Raw genomic sequence first — 19993 nt, 5'->3', positions numbered from 1 at the left:
GCACTGACCTTTGTAAGCTCCATCTGCAAGGACAATATCCATGGGGACCACCACCCTTACACCGTCCAAGTCTTCTTCTCTTCAGGAAATCTGTTCTTCAGGGTCTTGTTTTTGTTGGTTGGTTTTTTTTTGTTTGTTTGGTTGGTTGGTTTGTTTGTTTGTTTGTTTTTTGCTTTGCTAGCTTTAATTTTTTTTAATTTTTGAGACCTCATCTATCAGTTAAAAATCCCCGCCTATGTAAAAAAAAGACATGCCCCCAGTTACACACTAACAGTTGCTGTCAGCTTGGCAGATCTCAGAACACATGAAGATTGTGCTATTTCTGCCACCTCTTTCAGTTCACAAATATTTTTTTTAAGATATGTCTGCCTTTGTTTCTCATTTTTAATTTTCCCTTGCCCCTAAAGAAGCAGAAAGCTTCTAATATACGAATGCTAGCTTGAATCGACGGTAGTATTTTATTCCAAGTAGAACCATTATCAACCCTCCCGGTTATAATTCCTTGTGGAAGGCCACAACTTTTCTTTGGTTCAGAAAAAAAAATTACACAGTACAGCCTCCATGACTTTAGCTTTATTTTGTGAGGAGGAACAGATGAAGACTGAGGTGCAGCAAGACTTACTTGCTGGAAAGCTGGAGCCCTGCTCTATCCAGTCTTTTAGCAGTCATGACTGAACTCATTTGTTCTATGGAAGTGAGTGCTTGGGTTGTGGGTTGTTTTTTTTTTTTCCTTTTGAGATGGAATGAGGAAATATTTGAAACTGTGAACTGGGAAATCATGTTCCTATTAGTTTTTGTCCAAGCTGGGACTGATGAGCCACCTTTTCCTGCTCTGACTCATCCGGACTGACACAGCCCACGATAGTTCCTGTGCTCAGTGATTTCCTCTCACAGCTGGAGCTGCTGCTTTCCTGCTCTTTTGTCACAACCAGACCTTCACTGCAACTCAGCGCAAGCTGCTCACTAATGCAACCATGGCTAAATACTCGGGCTGGCACATAGCCCATTCCAGAGCCATTCATACTGCACTGCAGCATGGCCTACAGGACAGCTCTGCTCTGCTTCCTGAAGAGCCTTAAGAACTGCCTGTTTAAATGGAGCAGCATTTTAGCAGTGGGGCAGTAATAATTTTGGAAGAAGCACCTGCATTCGTAAAGTAGAAGCGTTCCTTTGCAAAATGCCTTGTGATAAACTGCCTCAAAACATTCATCTTCTACTTCTCACCCCTCTCAGACAAAATCATTTCCATACAAGTTAATTTATGTGTTCAAAAATAAAAAGCAAGACAATTCTTACCTCATCCCACTCTGCAGAGACAGGCGTAGGTTGCAGAGTCCCAGCAGGTCTGTTGCGGGTCCACTCTGGTAACCCGTTGGTTTTCCTTCCTGCCTTCAGAAGCACACGTCCTCTCTGCAACTGCTGGCACCAGCTCCATAATACTGAAAGCTCCCTACAGTTCTGTTCTTAAACATGAAATCAGTGAAAGCCACTTGTCAAACCCTAGGATAGTACGCTACAGCTTAGTGGTTTTATTTCCATTTCTGCATTGGGTCACCATTATGCATTACATTGTTTCTCTCTAAGCTTTACCTTGGTTTCTGTTGCTGTTTTTAACAAAGCAGCGTTTCCAGCTAGGTATGAGTCAGGCCTTCTGGCAGCACACCAAGGAACCAGGCTACTGTCAAGGAGAAGTGGCACATACAAGTTCTCCTGGTTTCTGTATTTCACCAGGTGTAACAAACTCCACTTACCTCAGCAAATCACCTAGAAAGTGCTCCTCAGGCTGAGGCTTTGGCTGCTTCTTGTGGAAAGGCTCTGTGTAGACTAATGTGTACATCCCTTATGGATCTTCTAGTTAAAACTCAAAAGTGAATCTGTACTTAAAGTACCACTGGGACTCATGAAACAAGGCTGATGCTTTCTATAGCAGCCACTACAAGGAATGGAGGAAAAACTACAGGGTTCTAGCCCTCTCTTTCTCCCTGAAGTAACCTATGGAGGAAGATGCCTTGCATCTAAGGGCCACAGGACAGGCTGACAGCCAGATCCAGGCTGTATTGCTTAGAGGTTCTCCACCTACTATGTTCTATCACAAGCAGTGATGCTCAGTACATGATAGTTGTTCTCCCCAGCCTTCTGGGAAGAGACTGTGGGTGGGGAAAAAAAATCACAATAAATCCTCCCCTCTCTGCAGCCCCCACACAAGCTTGTAAAGGAGAATTACACAAAGTCTCTACACAAATGCTTATCTGAGTTCCCAGGACCATCTTCATTCAGCTCACTGGTGCCCGGGAGCAGAGTATTAGACTCAAATGTCCTGCTTTTGCAGGAGCTTTCCAGTACAGGTGCCATCGTTTCCCTCCTTCAGAACAGCTTCCCCCTTCCCTTTGTTTCTTTTGCAACCACGCAGCAAATCAATGATCATTCACTTCCTGAGCCTGAAGAAAGGCAGCAGACAGCCCTTGTAATAGTGAAGCTGCCTCTTAGAGATACACAGGAGAGAAGGAAGGACTTCCTATTTCTGCACCAAGGACCATCAATATCTGTTAGTCGATAGCTGCTTAGTATGAAGTGGATTAAAAACCCACAGGAGAAAAGAGGGCTTGCTTAGCAATAATGGTAATAAATCATCCTAAGTGTCATACACTGAAGAGGATCTTGTGGTTTCTCACTGACATTTAATATACATTAATTCCATTACCTTCCAGTTTGTCCTGGTACAGCACTGTCCACTGTTCTGGGAGCCCGAGCAATCCCACAGAACTGAGGTTTTGAGGTTAAAAAGCGTGGGGGCTCTTTCCAGTGACAATAGCAACTGCAAATTCTTGAATATGAGCCAGCACAGATGTGTTCATAAACTTTTAGCCGAGAAATAATGATTCTGTGACTCCAGTCTTTCTTCCAGGGTAACTGGGGCTGTTACTATGCAGTCCATAATAATAATTCCACAAGAATTATTAACTGGCTCTCGGCACAAGAGGGAGTTGGCTCTGAAGCCCAATGACAGAGGCTTCAAACAGCGGCTCCTCAAGCGCTGCTGCAATCGGCAGCTGCTCTGTACTGCGGTATGAGTTCAGGGTAGTGGAGATCCTTAAGACCCCAACTCCTGGAGGAGTCAGGAGCCTGTAGAGAAGGGTCTGAACCCACCTCACTCAGAAGCACCCCAACAGAAGGGGCAGCTCACTGCCCACAGCCATCCCGAGTTCTGCAGCATTCTCTTCCTCAAGGGAAAGAAGGCAGCAGTACCAACACTGACAAAAGAAAGGTTCAAGATCCATCAAATGCCCGTGAAAACCTAGTTCCAACCAGATCCTCCGTGTTGGTTGAAGAACAAGTTTAGTTCAGTTTAAAAAGTAAAGCCACCAGCTTTAATTCTCCATAAACAGAACATCCAAACAACCAGGGGAAGTGCTCAATTCAGAGTGGCTCGGTGCAAATTTCCACAACGTAACAGGTACAAAATCAACATGATTCAAAATTATAAATAGATGTAAAACAAAAGACATTCAAGTTAAAACCAGGACTGGGTTCCTATTAGCCCTAGAGATGATCCAAGAGTATGTCAGGAAATAAATCATACTCATTTTCATCACAGAAGGCGGCGCTGCTAACTTTGGGCATTTACAAAAGGGAAATGAGAAGTAAAAAGATGAGAAGCACTTACAGGAGTGAGCTGAAATGCTGCAGGATCAGCACTTCCCCACATGTACACTGTGGCCAAGAGAAGGCTGCAAGTCAGTGTGTGTGACAGCATCAGGTGGCACAATCAGTCCAATTTAGGAATAAGAAGGCAACTTCCCCTAGAATCCATTTAAAGGAAGGACTGCTTAAATCCCCCTCTACCTGCCTCCCCAGACACATCCTTCCTAGGAAGCCAACAGCACAACCCAATCTCTCTCACATAATTACAGCAGGGACAAAAACACTGCATTTCTACAAAGGCCAGCAGCGAGGGTGTCGCAGGTGACCAACTACAAGAAAACACAGCCCCTTCCAAGTATCTGGAGATTTGCAAACCACAGGAGACAAAGAAATATTCTCATGTACACAGACAGCAAGACTTGTGCTCACTGCTGGGTTTTCTGGTGCTTTGTGGTACCATAACCATCCAACTGCTTTTTGCAGCACATGCTACCAAAGTCAAATCCCAGCAGGTCCAAGCTGCTCTTTCAGTACAGCCCGTGCAATAAAAGGTGCTTAATGCCCAATGGCAGCGGGGCAAATTCTGCAATTAACGTCACAATATGTAAAAACATCTCCTGAAGACTCACCCTAACTTCCTGTTCCCTTGTCAGGATAGATTTATTTGCAGTCAGTACCACAGGGACTGGATTCTAGAGGCTGTGGTATTATATCCACGTTTTTAATGCGATTTGACATTTAAGGCAGCATTTCAGTTTACCTCTAAGCTTGTAATTACACTTGCAAATCTGCTTAGCAAAGCACCAGAGGACTGCTCCAACAAATCGGTTCTGCTCCCACAGAAGCAGCAGTTGAGAACCAAACGGTGCCATGCAGTGGGCACTGCAACTCTGACACACTGACAACCTGGACCCAATCCTAATCTTCAAAACAAAAATAGGAACAAAGACTACACGTAGTCCTCGCTTCATCTTAAAGAAATGCTCACTGAGCGAGATACCACTGGAGGTCAGAAGCACTTCACAAATGTGCTACAAGGACAGCGCTCTGTTCTGCACCCAGCTGCTTATCTCTGGTCTCACGAATCCTGCAAGTGCAGGGAGTACCACAGCAGCTCAAGGAAGCAGCCCTGTAAGTCATTCTGCTCTGCACTCATGACAGTCATCCTGGAGAAGCACCTTTAGCTTTCTCCCGATAGAAATGCATGGGCATTCCCTTTCTGAAGGGACTCGTTTAGATTTCTCCTTTCATTGCAGCTGCACCACCCCAGAACTTAAATAGCAATTTGATGCCAAATACTGGGATGCTCAGGACTGTATTCGCTCTCACTTTATACCTTCCTCCTTGGTGCTCGATTTATAACAACAACACTAAAGACATTACTGGAACTACATAAATGAAATTGGAAGGGTTCAGCTGGCACCCCATACGTATCCAGTTCTGTTCATGTGAGGGCTAAAAAAAAGCTGGTTTCTTCAAGATTCTCTTCCCCCCACACTTGTGGGAAGCAAGTGAAGGATCTCCTTCTCTCAAGCAATCTGAACAGATCTTTCTGCAAGATCCAAGTGGTTTTATCCCTGAGTTCAACTTCAAAAGAGAAAAAGGTAGTCCTTAGTCACCACTTCAACTACAGAAGCAAAGAACATTAAGCACAGGATCCTGTGATGCAAACAAGTAGCACAAAACCAGGAAAGACAAAAGCAGAAAGAGGCTCATCTGCGTCATACCAAAGAAACAGAAGGAAACCTGAGGCCAGAAGATTTAGGTTAGTACAGTAAAAGAGCTTACAGAAGGTACACAGCAACATTCAACTTTGCAGCCCACCACCCTCAATCGAGAGCCGGCTGGTACCTCTATCAACAACAATCACAAACAAGCAAGGAAAACAAGTCTGGAGAGCACTCCCAAAGAGACATTAGATCATCCAAGGCCATTTCACTACCAGGAGCAAAACCCCAATTTTCCTTTTTTTCCAGCGGGGGTGACAGAAGCATTTGTCCAGCTTAGCACATACGCTCCTCCTCTCCTCAGAGAGACTTCTTCTAGCTGACTGATGTGCAGTTCAGCTCTGCTGAGTCCTGCCTGCCTGTTGCCATGCCTCCTTCAGGCCCATCGGCAATACTGGGCTCACTGGAGCACTGCCTGTGGCTGAAACTGGGCTGCAGGAGGAGACATTTGTCATTGCTGTCCGACTCCTCGATCACCATGCCTGTGTGCATCATGGAGGCCATCGCCAGGAGCTGAATATCTGAGTGAGCGTTGGCAACAGTGTGGCGACGGATGCTACCACACTTCTCCAGATAAGCCTCACCCTCCTGCTCCGTCAGAGGTGTCAGGGCCATCTCACTGGGCTGCCGACTGCCAACCAGGTGGGAGGAGTAACTCAGTCCACCAGCTTTGGAACGGGATCTGGAGTACCGTCTCTCTGGGAAGAAAAAAAAAGGGAGGCAGGAATGAGCAACAGGGCAGAGGCAAAGCTTTGTCCAAGCTGTTAGGCTGGCTGCAAGACACACAGGGGACTCAGCTCGCAGCCACACTGGGTATCTCACCAACTTCCTTGAAGTGCAGGATTTCATGTCCTAAGGTCAGAAGTCTTTCAGATCATGTAGGAGACTTCCCGCAAGACTGCAGAGCATAAGAGATAACAAAAAGCAAAGCAATGCGCTCTCCTCTGAAAGTTATGAAACAGCTCTGAAAGCTTGCATCAATAAGAAAGGCAGAAAACCAGCTCAGTGTCATTAGAAGGAGGAACGGCGGAGCGGCCAAAACTCCACCACTGACAGCAGCCAGATAATGACAACACTTCACCCTTGGGCTTTCAGTAACACATTCAGAAGATTTCACTTTGTGCAAGTAAGTTTGAGGCTGGTTGCAGTTGATATCTTCCCTATGCATCCACTGCAGCTCAAGTACAGCAAGTGATGGTGTTGGTCACCAGAGAAAGGTCATGTAAAGGGAACCACACCAGCACTCCCATAACTCCCTGCAGCTGCTGGTAGCGGCACAGCAGCACTGCAGCACAGCACCAGCATCACTGGTGCTGTCTGCACCTAGGCTGTGAAAATTGGTCTGGTGTCAATGAGACTCAAATAACATGGGAGTCCAAGCAGCAACTATTTCTCCACATTGCACGTTACTTATCAGGGCTTCTTTGCTGACTGTTGTCAAAAAAGTCGAGTGCTGATGCCAAAAAAAAAAAGCAGTCAGTGGTGGGGTAGTTATTTACTTGCAACATGACTGACTCAAGCACTTTGATGCCCACCTCCTATCTAGGTTAGGAACACAGCCACTGCTATGGGCTGCTCAGTTCATTGGTGCAGAGGACAAAGGGAACTCAGAAGCTTTCTGATGTTGTGTTCACCACAATGTAATTCCACAAATTAATACTTACATTATGTCTATCTTGCAACAGTTTTATCTATGCAGAGGTTTCTTGGCTTAGGAGAGGCCTGAGAAGATGAATCAGAGCCAAGCAAAAAGTGGTAAATTCTCTTGACTCCATTGCTGCAGATTTTCCAGGGCAAAATCTTTGCTTTTCTCCAATTCTAAACAGCACATTTAAAATGAAAATATGCTCTATTTAAACAGGCACAGCTTGCAGCCCTTCCCAAGAGGCCAGGATACACAGGAAAATGAAAAATCATAGCCATGGCTTGAGCTTCACTTAATAAATAAATAAAAATATTCCCGTGAGAAAGAAGTGCCACTGCATGTGTGTACTTTTAGTGCCGCTGAACAGCCAAGCCAGAGGACTTGGGAGATTAAAGTCCATTGAATACAAGAACACTGTAGGAAGCAATAACATAAAATTGCTCCTGCCAAGCCTGGCAACCATCCCTGCACATAAACTGGAAAAATTGGTCCTGACATTCCCTTCTGGTACATCCTTGTGTTCTGTGGCAGAACGGCTAACAAGTGCTCTTTAACTACTGCAGTTGTTTGCAGTCCAACCAACCAGGCTGTATTCATCAGTTCTGAGGCTCCCGTGCTATGTGTGTACTTGTGTTCTTACATACTCCTGTACACTCTCACTGAGGAGGAGACTTTACAGAGTTGATGCATGTGTTGGTGCTTCAGCATCTGACATTATCCAGATTTCAAAATCTAACTACAATCTGGGAGACTGTAAAATCTGCTGGTACTGAAGCGAGCACTAGCAGCAGTACTGCACAAGACCACGCTCTTCTCCCCAAGCCTTTATCAGCATGAGAATAGGAGTACAACGCTGCCTGCTGTGTGCAGAAGTAAAGCAAAGGTCTTAAGTTTGACCACGCTGCAGTAACCACTGTAACCCAGATACGCTGCAAGGACAGAAGACGCTCTTCAGCTCAGCCCAGAACTAAGCAGGGACTGGATTGCAAAACATCCACAGACCAGGCAGACGTGAAGCCTGTGTGAGCTGGGGCCCAAACTGCCACTGCACAGCCACAGCTCACCCAGACCACGCAGCCAACCTCCAGTGTGAGTGCAACCACACTGCACACAGACCCACGCTCCCATGGTTTATCTCAGTAGAAGTTTACTCCTAATGCATATTTTAAATCTGAAAAATCTAAGCTTTAACTCTTTCCTTCTATTCTACTATAGTCAAACAAGTGGGACAAACAGAGAATGCTAAAAAGGAGCAAGGCAAAGGCCATTCTTGAAATTGCAAATAATCCAGAAGTTCATGTTTCAGTTCCATCTGATTTCCCACTCCATTAGCCTTAGATTGTGCCTCTAAAATTCTTGAATGTCCCTTAAACACACTGTCTTAAATACTGCAGCAATTAGAAGAGCAATGCCTGCCATCATGGAGAAGAAATGATTTGTAGGAAGATTTGCCTAAGAAAGGGATCAGCGTGCTCCCCAATACATCGCAGGGACCTGAAACCCCCCCTCCAGCTCCTCTTAAGCCACTGTCACCCACATGTTAAGGAGGCAGAGCTCTCAAGTCATTATTTCTATTTCTGAAAGAGATGCTCAGGTCACTCACGCATTACAGGAGCCAGATTTTAATCTCCACTTCTACTAAAACATAATGCACAGCTCTTTGCTGACACATCAGCCAAACACTTCATACACCTGAGGAAAAGTACTTCCTGCATCTATGCTTTTGCTTTCCAAACATTTAATTTGAAAGAGTACAACTAGGCCTCGCCAGCGAAGAACCTGAAGTTTGTGAAGATCTATTCTGACACTTCAGTGGCTACTGCTTGGATCCAGACTCCAAGCTGTTCCCATCCAGAAGGCAGCTCCCTGCATAGCTCTGTACACACAGCTCAGCAGAAGTGCTAGGAACAAGATATCAGCAGAATTTCATTGGTGGACTTAGAAACACACCTGGTTAAGTGTCTCAGCAGGTTTGATAACCTAGACCTTTGTCAGAGTCAATCTCTGACCATAACATTCCACAGGAGTTAGGACAGAGGGGAGAAGAGGAAGGTGATAGCAGCGTGAAATAAGCTACAGGCCAGAATGCTCCAATTTCATCTCAGATAGCCATGGGTGTTATCTGACTTTACAGCACTAAAGAATGGCCCTGTCTCCTGCTGTCACAGTGAAATTGATGAGATTCCACAGAAACACGTGTTGGAAATGTATAGCATAGCTGACAGGTCTCAGCGGAAGAGGTTAGAATTCTTCCTTCTCTTGCCACCAAGTATTTAGCCAGAAGCTGTACCTGGTTAAGACAGGATAACTGGGCAGGAAACAAGAGGTCTTGCTCTTATTTTCTCCCCACAACAGCAGCAGACATTTTTAAGACATTAAGCCAGGCAATCTAATGCCAATAAGGGCTGCACGTAACCACACAAAAGTTGTGGATCTTCCTTTAGTAGAGGTTTCCTTCAAGATCAGGTTTGTTGTAGAAATAGGTTACACAGGACTGAATAGGTACTGAAACAGAAGTGCATAGTGGAGAATTTATCAGTGTTTCTTCTCTTCAGGCGAGGGATGACCTAACTCTTCTGAGGAAGAACTATCCGCAGATGATTTTTGTGAAACTGAAGTAAAATTCTTTAATTCTTTAAAATTCTTTAATCAGAAAAAAATTTAGGCTGAACTCTGAACATAGATTTATTGCTTTACTTTTCCTCCTTCGATTGCTCTATCAAGTAATCACAGTCCCCTGGAAAATTAAGAACAGTCTGCAACTCTTTTTTTGACCTCTGCTCTGTTTGCACAAGACCAGGCCTGCTGGTAACCGATAGGAGTAGCTTCTCTCACCAGCATAAAGGGGTCTTAAGACAGGAATTGGGAAAGTTCACTAATAGAGCTTTAAACTAGGTACAAAGGTGGGGGGTAGGTGTAACTGGGATCACTAGAACGGAGCCTGTATGTAACGTCCCAGTGCTTGTAGGAGAGGGTTGTGCTAATAAGATCCCACTGTCTTGAGTCTTGATTAAGGAGGACAGCTCACCCTTTTGTAGGAAAAACACGATGGTTGGTGTGAGCTTGGTGGCTATGGAAACACCTGAGTATGGTCATGAGGGTATTATGATTACAGCCACTCAAAAGGGGGCCCAGCTCAGGTGTCTTTACACTAATGCACACAGCATGGGTAATAAACAGGAGGAGCTGGAGGCCATCATGGAAACATGGTGGAATGACTCTGGAATTACTCACTTAGCTGGAGTGCTGCAATGGATGGCTACCAACATTTTGTAAGAGACAGGCAAGTCAGGAAGGGCCATGGTGTAACCTTCTACGTTAAGAAAAAAATGTGTACAGAAATGAATGATCGTGATAATAGGGTTGAGAGCTTACGGAACAGAAAAAAAAGGAAAGGTCAATAAGACTGATATTATCACAGGAGTCTGCTACAGGCCACCCAGCCAAGATGAAGAGGTGGTTAAAGCTCTTTTCAGACAGTTGGGTGAGGTCTCTCTCCCTTGTTCTTGTGGGGGACTTCAACTTCCCAGACATCTGCTGGATTTATAATACAGCAGATAGGGAACAGCCCCAGAGGTTCCTAGAGTGTGCGGAGATAACTTTCTGACACAGCTAGTGAAGGAGCCAGCAAGAGGAAGCAAAATCCTGAACCTGCTGTTTGTTAACTGAGAAGGTCTTGCAGGGGATGTAAAGGTTGGAGGCCATGTGGGCATAGTGATCATGAGATGCTAGATTCCCTCAATCCTTGTTGAAACACTGAGGGGGAGTTGGCAGAGCTGTCATCTTGGACTTCTGAAGGGCAGACTTTAACCTCTTTAGGACTATGGTTGAGAGGGTCCCTTGGGAGGTAGTTTTGGAGATCATGGGAGCCCAGGAAGGCTGGGAATGCTTTAAGGAAGTTATTTTGAAAGTGCAGGAGCTGATCATCCCCAAGTCACAAGAAGACAAGCCAACAGGCAAAGAGGCCAGACTGGCTGAACAGAGATCTTTGGCTGAACCAGAGCAGAAGGAAAGTTTATAGTTTCTGGAATAGCAGGCAAGCTACTTACAATGGAGTGCAGGTATACAGTAAAGATATGCAGGGAGAAAAATCAGAAAAGCTAAAGCCCAGCTAGAACTGAACTTGGCCACTAAAGTAAAGAACAACAATAAATATTTTTATAAATACATCAACAACAGGAGGGCTAGAGAGAATCTCCATCCCTTGTTGCATGCCGAGGGCAACTTGGTGACTAATGATCAGGATAAGGCTGAGGTACTCAATGCCATCTTTGCCTCAGTCTTTAAGAGTAAGATTTGTTATCCCTTGAACACAGCCCCCTGTGCTAGTATATAAGGATAGGGTACAGAATACCATGGGTTAAGTGTTGGGTCCTGCATTTTGTTCACAGCAACCCCAAGCAATCCTGCAGGCTTGGGAAGAAACAGCTGGAAAGCTGCCTAAGGGAAAGGGACCATAGTGTGCTGAGGGACAGGCAGCTGAATATGAACCAGGAGTGTGTACAGGTGGCCAAGGCCAAGGACATCCTGGCTTGTATCAGGAATGGTGTGGTGAACAGGACTAGGGCTGTCCTGCCCTAAGTCAAGGCCTCACCCAATGTATTGTGTACAGTTATGACACCTCAGTACAGAAAGGACACGTAGGCTGGAGCAGGTCCAAAGAAGGGCAATAAGGCTTGTGAAAGGAGGAGCAACTGACGGAACTGGGGCTGCTCAGTCTGGGGAAAAAGGGAGGCCTTAATGTTCTCTTCCAATATCTAAAGGGTGCTTACAGCAAGAGCAGGACTGGTCTCTTCTCACTGGTGACAGGACAAGGGGAAATGGCCCTAAGTTGCCCCACAGGAGGTTAAGGTTGGATATCAGGAAAAACTTCTTTAGAGAAAGGGTTGTTAAGCACTGAAAGAGGCCTCCCTGGGAGGTGGTTGAGTCACAATCCTGGATGAGTTTAAAAACCATTTGGATGTGGTGCACAGGGAGAAGATTTAATGGAAGATTGTTAGGTCATGATTGGACTCATTAATCTTTAAGGTCTTCTCCAACCTGAGCAATTCTATGATTCTCACACAACCTCCAGCTGTGAACTGATGGCTTGCAGAAAACAGACCACAGTCTGATGCTTCTTAGCCATCTATCCTTTGTCTCTCCCCTGATGTTGTGCTTATCTTATGCAGCAGGGCCCTGCCACACACTGGAACACAAAAACAAGGCTATGTATGCACTGTGTCAAGTTGCCATAAGAACTGCAAGGCACAGAACTCCATCCTGAAAGAAAAATCTGACACGAGAAGAACAAATCAGCAGAGTGCTGAAATAAAACACTCTGACCTCCTATGACCTTTCCCATTTGAAATCCTCCTTGGAGCAGTCCTCTAGGGAGAATGGCATCTCAGTTTAACGCCTCCAAACCTCATTGCCCAGAGCTACGATGCAGCACGCACAGTAGCTGAACCACAACCGCATCATGGCACAGAAGACAAAAGAGCTGGCAGAGAACTCAAAGATTAGTTTGTGTGTTCTCATGGGTTTCAGAATGGAAAGAAGGTCATTTCACCTATAATGGATGGCCTGTTGCCAACAGCCAGAGAAGATGCTCTCTTAAAGGAACTATCATGCATAGTTTAACTAAAAAAAAGTCTGCTTTGTTGTGCTATAGCCAGGAACATGAACTGGGAAGAGCTTTTAAGGCATTATTTTGGAGGCAAACTCAAATCAGAAGTGATACTAGGTTTAATATAAAGGGTGAATAGCAGGAATGTTTTTGGTGGTTTTTTTTTTTTCCCCTGTATTAGTAATTTAAACATCATTTCTGAGTCAACTGGATCCCTTCAGCACACTGTCCTTACTGCGCAGGTAGTGACTAATTACGCAGAGTAAGCAAGTAGAGTGGACAACAGGAGAGTAACAAGCACAGTGAAAGGAATACAATACAAGAACTGAAGTAACTATGTTTCCACCGAAGCAAGGTAAACTACAGAGCTCGGAATGAAAACAGGCCACAGACTCTGGCATCCGAGTCAGGCTGTGTGATGCAAGTTGCTTCCCCTTGCTCCACCTAGACTTTGTGATTTGTTACTTCAGCTGGGGAAGTTGCCTTCCCCAAATCCACTCTGCAAGCTGTTGTCCTCTTCCCCCCCCCCCCCCCCCCCCCCCCCCCACACACACACACCCCTATTCCTACTGCTCTCCTCTCTCAGCTTAAATCAAGTTTAACATACTGCAGCCTTGAAGGCCAAAGCCTTATGTTTATTCACAGCTGTGACCTCAATCTTCCTCAATTGCACTTCTCAAAAACCAATGCAACTTGAAGGTTGTGTTCCAGATAGCAGTTTGGACTCCACAGCATCTACTGAGAATGCAAACACATGCAAAGCCCAACAGAAAGGCACCACAGAGCCACTGTATGGCAGGGAATCTACTGGGACTCTCCATCACTACCAGCTGCCTAGTGACAGAATACACCGGCTCTGAGAAAGCAAAATAAGTGACAGAAAGGAGAGGGAAAGGGAGAGAAATCTGGTAGGAAGCAGCAATTGCTAGATGAAACTACCACCACAGAAGCTTATTTGCAGGAAAATGCTGCTCTTTTTGTCTCTGCTGTGTAATGCAATCAAAAGTTACTTCTCTTTGCTCAGCATAGGGTGGAGCAGGGGCAAAAGGCCACCTTGGAAATACACAGAAGTAAATGACAGCTTAAAAAAAAAAAGGGCATACAATGATTTTAAGGCACATGAACTGGCCTTGTAAAGTTCACGTGAATTTTGTTTTTATGATACCAATACTTGGCTCACTGGCAGAAATCCAGGCTAGCTAGGAACTTCAGTATAGGTCAGGCAGTTACACTTCCCCAGCACTACAGGCTGGGAGTTTGTTAGAGACAGAGAGCATCCGAGCCCTGATGAACCATTCTACCATAAGACCATATTCTGCCTGTGCTGCTAAGGTGTAACACAGAATAGCCTGTGCCTTCATCTAGACAAAGTCTGTATCAAAGGAGAGGCTACAGCTTATAAAGTACCACAAAACAGTGCAGGGCTAGAGCTTTCATTTACTTTATTTCAATCTTTCTGGTTACCTAAACAGCACTGCCACATCTATTTCTTAGCTAATCTATTTCTCACAGGCCATGTTTATTAGCAGGGCTCTTGAATAATACGTGGAGGTTTTCCACTATGACCATCACCTTTCTGAAGTGATGTGACAGTTCTCTCTCCTAGCTCCATTTACAACACGATTTATTTAAACCATAGGTTTTTTTTTCCCCCCAAACAGAATGCTCAAATGCATGGAAGAGTCCATGCAAAATTTGAAACAATCCCTCAAGATGAGTAGGCAAGAAGTGAGCAGTTTACAAAGAGTGGCAGATGCAACAGTAACTGCTGGAATCAAGGCAGTGAAAACAGGTGAGCTGGTAGGAACAGGAAGCAGGTAGACAAGAAACATGCAATTTCACTAGTGCAACAGGGGGAGAAAAGCACCTCAGGCACAGACTTTAAAATCCAGCCTGCCTCCAAAAAGTGGAGATTTTGCACTTGTACGCAGTGGAAAATGAAAAGCAGATCAAAAAGATCTACATTCAGAAATATGTTAACCAGGACATTCTTAAGGGTGCTTTAACCTTTGTTTCCTCTCTCCTGGAGTCATGCAGCACTTCCCTTCTAGCACAGATGTGCCCTGCATCCTATTAGCCAACCTTGGTACAACACAAACTGTTTGAAAGAGCTTCCGTACGCTGTTGCATGTCTTACCAAGCAAGCAGGTGCTACCAGAGAAGCTGTGGTCCTCACACAAACCTAAGTATGGTGACACCACCTGCTTGACCAATTCTTCCAGCTGTAGGTAGCTCTCACTGGGGCCATCAGGTTCATGGACACTCTGAAATTTAAAGGTGAAATTGAAGAGCCATCATTACCCATCTGTAGTAAGTTTCTACTAAAGTCCAAATATCTTGGCTCTGGAATATCACAGCTATATCAGTACAGAACTTAAAGGAACACAGCTACAGCTGAAGAGACAAAATGAAGACTTGCATGCTGTTCACACCAGCCTCCTTGTTCAAGTCATAGACTGCTAAGAGACTTTTTTTTTTTTTTTAAATGACCAAGGGATAGAAAAGTAACAAGCTACAGCAACGTGAGATTTACACAGAATGACTACAGAAACACAGCTATACCCAGGCACTCCTGCCAGGAAATATCTCTGCGGAAATGCCTTATCACAGCTTGGGGAAAGCCCTGCTCTTTCCTTAAGACAGGCTTACAGGAGAAGCACCCTCTCTAGTTCAGCTTACAGTTATGAAAGATTGTAACTAATTTAACTGTAATTTCAGAAAGTGTCCACAGACTAGCTTGCTGCAAGCCCTCAGTAGGCTTTTCTTTCTCAGATGTGTCACTGAGATTCTCTTTGCCCCCTGACTCCTTTTATTATGATATTTTATGGAAATTGAGCTAGCACTCTAATATTTCCTGCTATTACAGCCTGGGTCACAGGGGATACCTGAACTGAGCGAGAACTCGCACAGAAATACTAGCTTAGCTACTGTGCAACTTCGATCATACATACTTCAGCAAGTTTTATTCCCCATCAATCATCATAAGGTATATCTGAAGAGAAATTAAAGTGAGAAGAGCCCAAACAGCAACCTGGATTATGGCATTTTTCAGGACTGCCAGGCTGAGCAATATTAAAGAAAAAGGTAAACTTGGCCATACACGTCCTGCTTGGAAGACAAGGATTCCGTTTTCTTCAAGCCTGATTATAAAAGACAGTCCTCACAAGAAGTCTGTGTTCCTTGCAAGATGCCCTTGGAAAACCTGCACCGTTTTGCATGCTGCCATAAGATATTCCTTCTCTCATAGAGGGGGTTCAGCATCCCATTTAGGAAAGAGGAAGGTACTAGGGAGCCAGCAGGCAATACTCCTTCCAATGCCTTTATCACCCATATAAAGAGACTTGCTGGGTCATTAAAAAGCTGACAAATCAAGAGACCTACGTGTTCACAGAAGTTGGGAAACTTATGAGGAAGTTGGAAGACTACAGGGACTGTCCCTAGCTGGAGAGACAAAGTACCAAGGAAAATGCAAGCAAGAGCAGAACTGGGCCCTTTCACAGACCTATCCTTATCAACTGCCAGGAAAGCTCAGGACATTAACCATTGAAAGTCAGCTTTCATTTTTACATTCTCACATAAGACCACATATCTTCCCCTTAACCTCACCCTCTGCTATCCCCACTCTCCTTTCCAAAGTTTGTATCAGTTGGGTGAGGACAGAGTCTCAAACAGAGTGAAACAAGGAAAACCAGAAGCTTCCCACCTGTAGAATTAATAGCATCTGGACAATGGAAGCTGGAAGCTTTGTCTGGACCAGAGGAAGAATTTCTTCCAACTTCACTTTTAGCAAGACCAAGTCTCTGAAACCAAGAAGAGCAATCTGACGGATGGTCAACTCCTGACCCTAGAAAACAGAGAAGGCAAAAATTCAAGAGTTGGTAAAGGAATATGGGAGCACCACAACAACACACATATATACATAGAGAGAACGGGCCTATCCTGCCCATTGCTGCTGTGGTGAAGCACCCCCAGCTGCTCAGTGTGAGGACTTCTGGTGCTGACAGCTTCCTACTCAGTCTCTGTCCCACATAAGTTCTGAAAAGAGTAACATCTTACGTTATGTGTTGCTAGGCTTGGAGTAAAGCCAAAAAGGGGCCTGTATTTCACCAGAAGGGTGAGAGTGTTCATAAAACCCAACTGGCAGCCAATCTGGTCACAAACACCTGAAGGCCAGGGTGGATGCAGTTGGTGCTTTTGATGCTTGGAGCTGAGAAATCACTAAAGATTTTGTAGGGAAAGAGCTCAGCACAGAATATTCCTTAATCAAGCCTATACCTCCGTTCTGTACTAAAGTGCAGGTGCTGAGCAGACAGATCTGGCTAGTAAGACAAAAATCCACAATGCAGTCAACTATAGATTTTAGGATTTAGGCTAGAACAAAGCTAGTTGGACTGCTTGTATCAGCATCTTTTAAAAGCAACTAGACAAAATGAAGACAACAGCTTTGATTTCCTCCACAAAGCATACTGTAACCTTCAGCATCAACAAGTAAGTTAGCTTACCAAGTGAAGACACGGTTCTTTTTCTAAGCACACCAGACATCTTTGGACCCCATCGAGCATTCTAGTGTTACTACATTTCCTTCTGCTAGGCAGAAGGTACACGTGACTTTATCTTGCCCCATTTAACAGCAGAAAGTTTCCTCCTGGCCCTGCTTACCTCCCAGCCTAAAGTTTTCCTTATTCTCCCCAACACATTAATCCCTGACCTGCACTCCATTTTGTAACCATTTTATAGTATCCGTAACATACTCACTGAGGCAAATATTTAGCTGGAAGGAATTAAGATCAGTTAATTATTAATTCATAATGGTTTTAATGTCATAATTAACAGCATCATCAATATGTAAATACAATCTAAAGGCAGTGAGGTGGCAAGCAGCATGGCCACTGTAAAAGCACTTTACTGTTTTTTAAACCATCACTGAGTGCTTAGAAACATCAAGGTGTAGAACAGTCTGGCTCACGTTCATCTCCAAACTGTATTTCAGCAGCTGCATGCTTTTTATTTATCCCATGTGGTTTAGCCCCATTAATTTCATATCTCATTTCAAAATGCAAACATACTGCTGTGCCAAACAAAACAAGACTTGCTATTCTTTTTCCACACCAACTGGTTACATCAACAGCTGCAATTATATTAAAGTCAGTGACCTGTTTACATAGTTTTCCTCTGTACAGCAATTTAACCCACTTGGCCGCTTAAAGGTCATACTGCTGTAACAGCTACGAGCCTCACGTTCAAACTTAGTTGAGACACAAAGTTACTTCTGGTCACTGCCACCAGTAACATGCTCACATATCTGGCTGACTTTCATTTTGAATGGTCAGCTGCTGGGATCACAGAAGTCACAAAACACTTACGTTTGTGTTTGCAACAAAGGAGTTTCAAACGTTGAGGAACCAACAGCACACAGACTTTCTCAGCTACTGGAATAGCGCGTGAAGAACAGCAGCTTGGTGAAAGAGATTTGCTAGATGATCTCTTTACATTTGGTAATACGCCAGATAAATGCTACATACAGTTTCTTATTTATAGGAAAAACCAGGCTTGTAATCAGATCGCTAGCTCAGGATTAGAGCATAATTCATTAGTTCCCTGCTGCACCAGCAACTCGCTTAAATGTAACCTAGGACAGCTCACTTAGAGTCAGGTGCTTAGATGCATCCAGGAGAGTCAAATCCATAACTCTATGTAGGATGTATGTGCTTGCAAAGTTTTAAGTACGCTGTCTGTTACATTTCAGTTCTTCATCCGTGAAACAACAATACTTCCCTAGCAGTTTCTGTGAAAAATCTTTGACAAAAACTTTGCAATGAGATGGACACTAAGAAAGTTAATATTTCAAACAATCTCAGCATCCCATACTCAGTTTAATCACTACCAAATTCTAAAAGCTGCTACTACTGTGCAGTAGTCTTCGCACTGAAGCAGATTTTTCTGGTAAGCTAAGAATTATTATTTGCAGGTATCACATAACAGTTAGCTCAGTTCTTTCTACAGTGCACAGATAACTGCAGAGCAAACAAACAGTCACATAAATAGATGACATCACTCCATGACTGTGAGTTAGTTGCAAAGGGAGCATATTGGAAGTGCGCAGTTCCAGCTGCCAAACACCTACCTTTAAGCTTCTGCAGCAAGGAAAGAACAAAAATAAACAGTAAGAAGGTTAGCATTTGTCTTTATAGAAGGGCTTTGCTCTTCTAGGAGATGCTAGCTTTAAACGGATTAGAGGAAAAGGGCAAATTGAGCTTTACATGCTGCCTTTCAAAGAAAACAAAGGGAATATAACTAAAAGACTCTTTTCCAGAAAATATATCTCATGGACAGCCAGAAGTCAAGAGAAGGCAGCTAGCATTTCTGAGAATGTCTACTTATCACAGGACAGAAGAACAAAATAGCCTAGGAAGGTATCCAGATTTCTCATACAGAAACTTTGACCAAAGCCACATGAAAAACTGAGAGCCCGACACTTCTGATGGGATACTCAGATTTAAAATACCCAATATACATAAGTCTTACACTTAGTTGTCCATTTGTCCTTAGAGATCTACTTGCCCCTTTACCAAAGCTTTAAAAACGCTAACAGAGAATTTTCCAGAGACACAGCTTGGACATAAACACTCCAAAAGTAGTTTGGACGAGTAAGACATTTGCTCATGACCTGATCTTCATGTTTCCTTCCCTGCAGGCAAATCGTCAGCACTATCATCTGTACTGGAGTTCCAAATATTTAGAAACAGACAAACCTACTTTCAGCAAACAGTCCAGAGCTTCAATCTAGACAAGTAATCCAATAATTTAGAGATACAAGCTTAGCTAGGCACAGACAGGGTAGACAGTGGGAAATAAGAGCTCAGAAGACTGTACTTGCCCAGTAGATTTTAGTAGTCCTTAAAAATGAATGCTGATCTGGGTCTGGGCAAATGCTACTTCCTCTAAGATTTAGCTCCAAGGTTTTGAGACCTGCTTAGCCACTAGCCGCTTCTTCCAAAACAGACATTTCCCTGTACTGTTAGCAGAATTGTCATGATGTTAATTAAGATTACCTGTACTGGATAGAATATTGCCTGGAGTGTAGGAAGAGTCTCAGTGAAGTAGTGATCCCAAATTTCAGACAGGATGTCAATGCGATCCTCACCTACAAAAACAGATTGGGAGTGAGAAAGAGCTTTAGCAACAGGGACACTGCAGTCAAGTTGAATTGTTCCACTACTCCCTACTTCCTAAAGTAAGAGATACAAAGGCACAATCAGTTTCCTCACAGAAAGTGACAGGTCAGCTAAGCTTTGCCTTAACTGACAAACAAGGTTGTGATCATAAACTGCTCTGTCATTTAACACAAAGAGAACAAGCTCCAACAAAATG

General features: G+C 44.1%; 1 protein-coding gene across 1 annotated transcript in view; it reads right to left on the bottom strand.

Moving 5' to 3' along the window:
* PRR5L (proline rich 5 like) overlaps positions 1–19993 on the bottom strand; it is a 53092-nt gene that overhangs the window by 1205 nt on the left and 31894 nt on the right. The window contains exons 9-12 of the mRNA XM_048947724.1: positions 19675–19766; positions 16326–16466; positions 14760–14886; positions 9–6067 (exon numbers count right to left, since the gene is read on the bottom strand). Coding sequence (XP_048803681.1) covers positions 5685–6067; positions 14760–14886; positions 16326–16466; positions 19675–19766 — 743 coding nt within the window. The 3' untranslated portion in view covers positions 9–5684. The remainder of the gene's footprint in view (positions 1–8; positions 6068–14759; positions 14887–16325; positions 16467–19674; positions 19767–19993) is intronic.

This window comes from Lagopus muta, chromosome 6 (assembly GCF_023343835.1).
Source record: "Lagopus muta isolate bLagMut1 chromosome 6, bLagMut1 primary, whole genome shotgun sequence".
Lineage (NCBI taxonomy): Eukaryota > Metazoa > Chordata > Aves > Galliformes > Phasianidae > Lagopus > Lagopus muta.
Note: the sequence above shows the minus strand (reverse complement) of the source record. Positions and strands in the feature narration are given on the sequence as shown.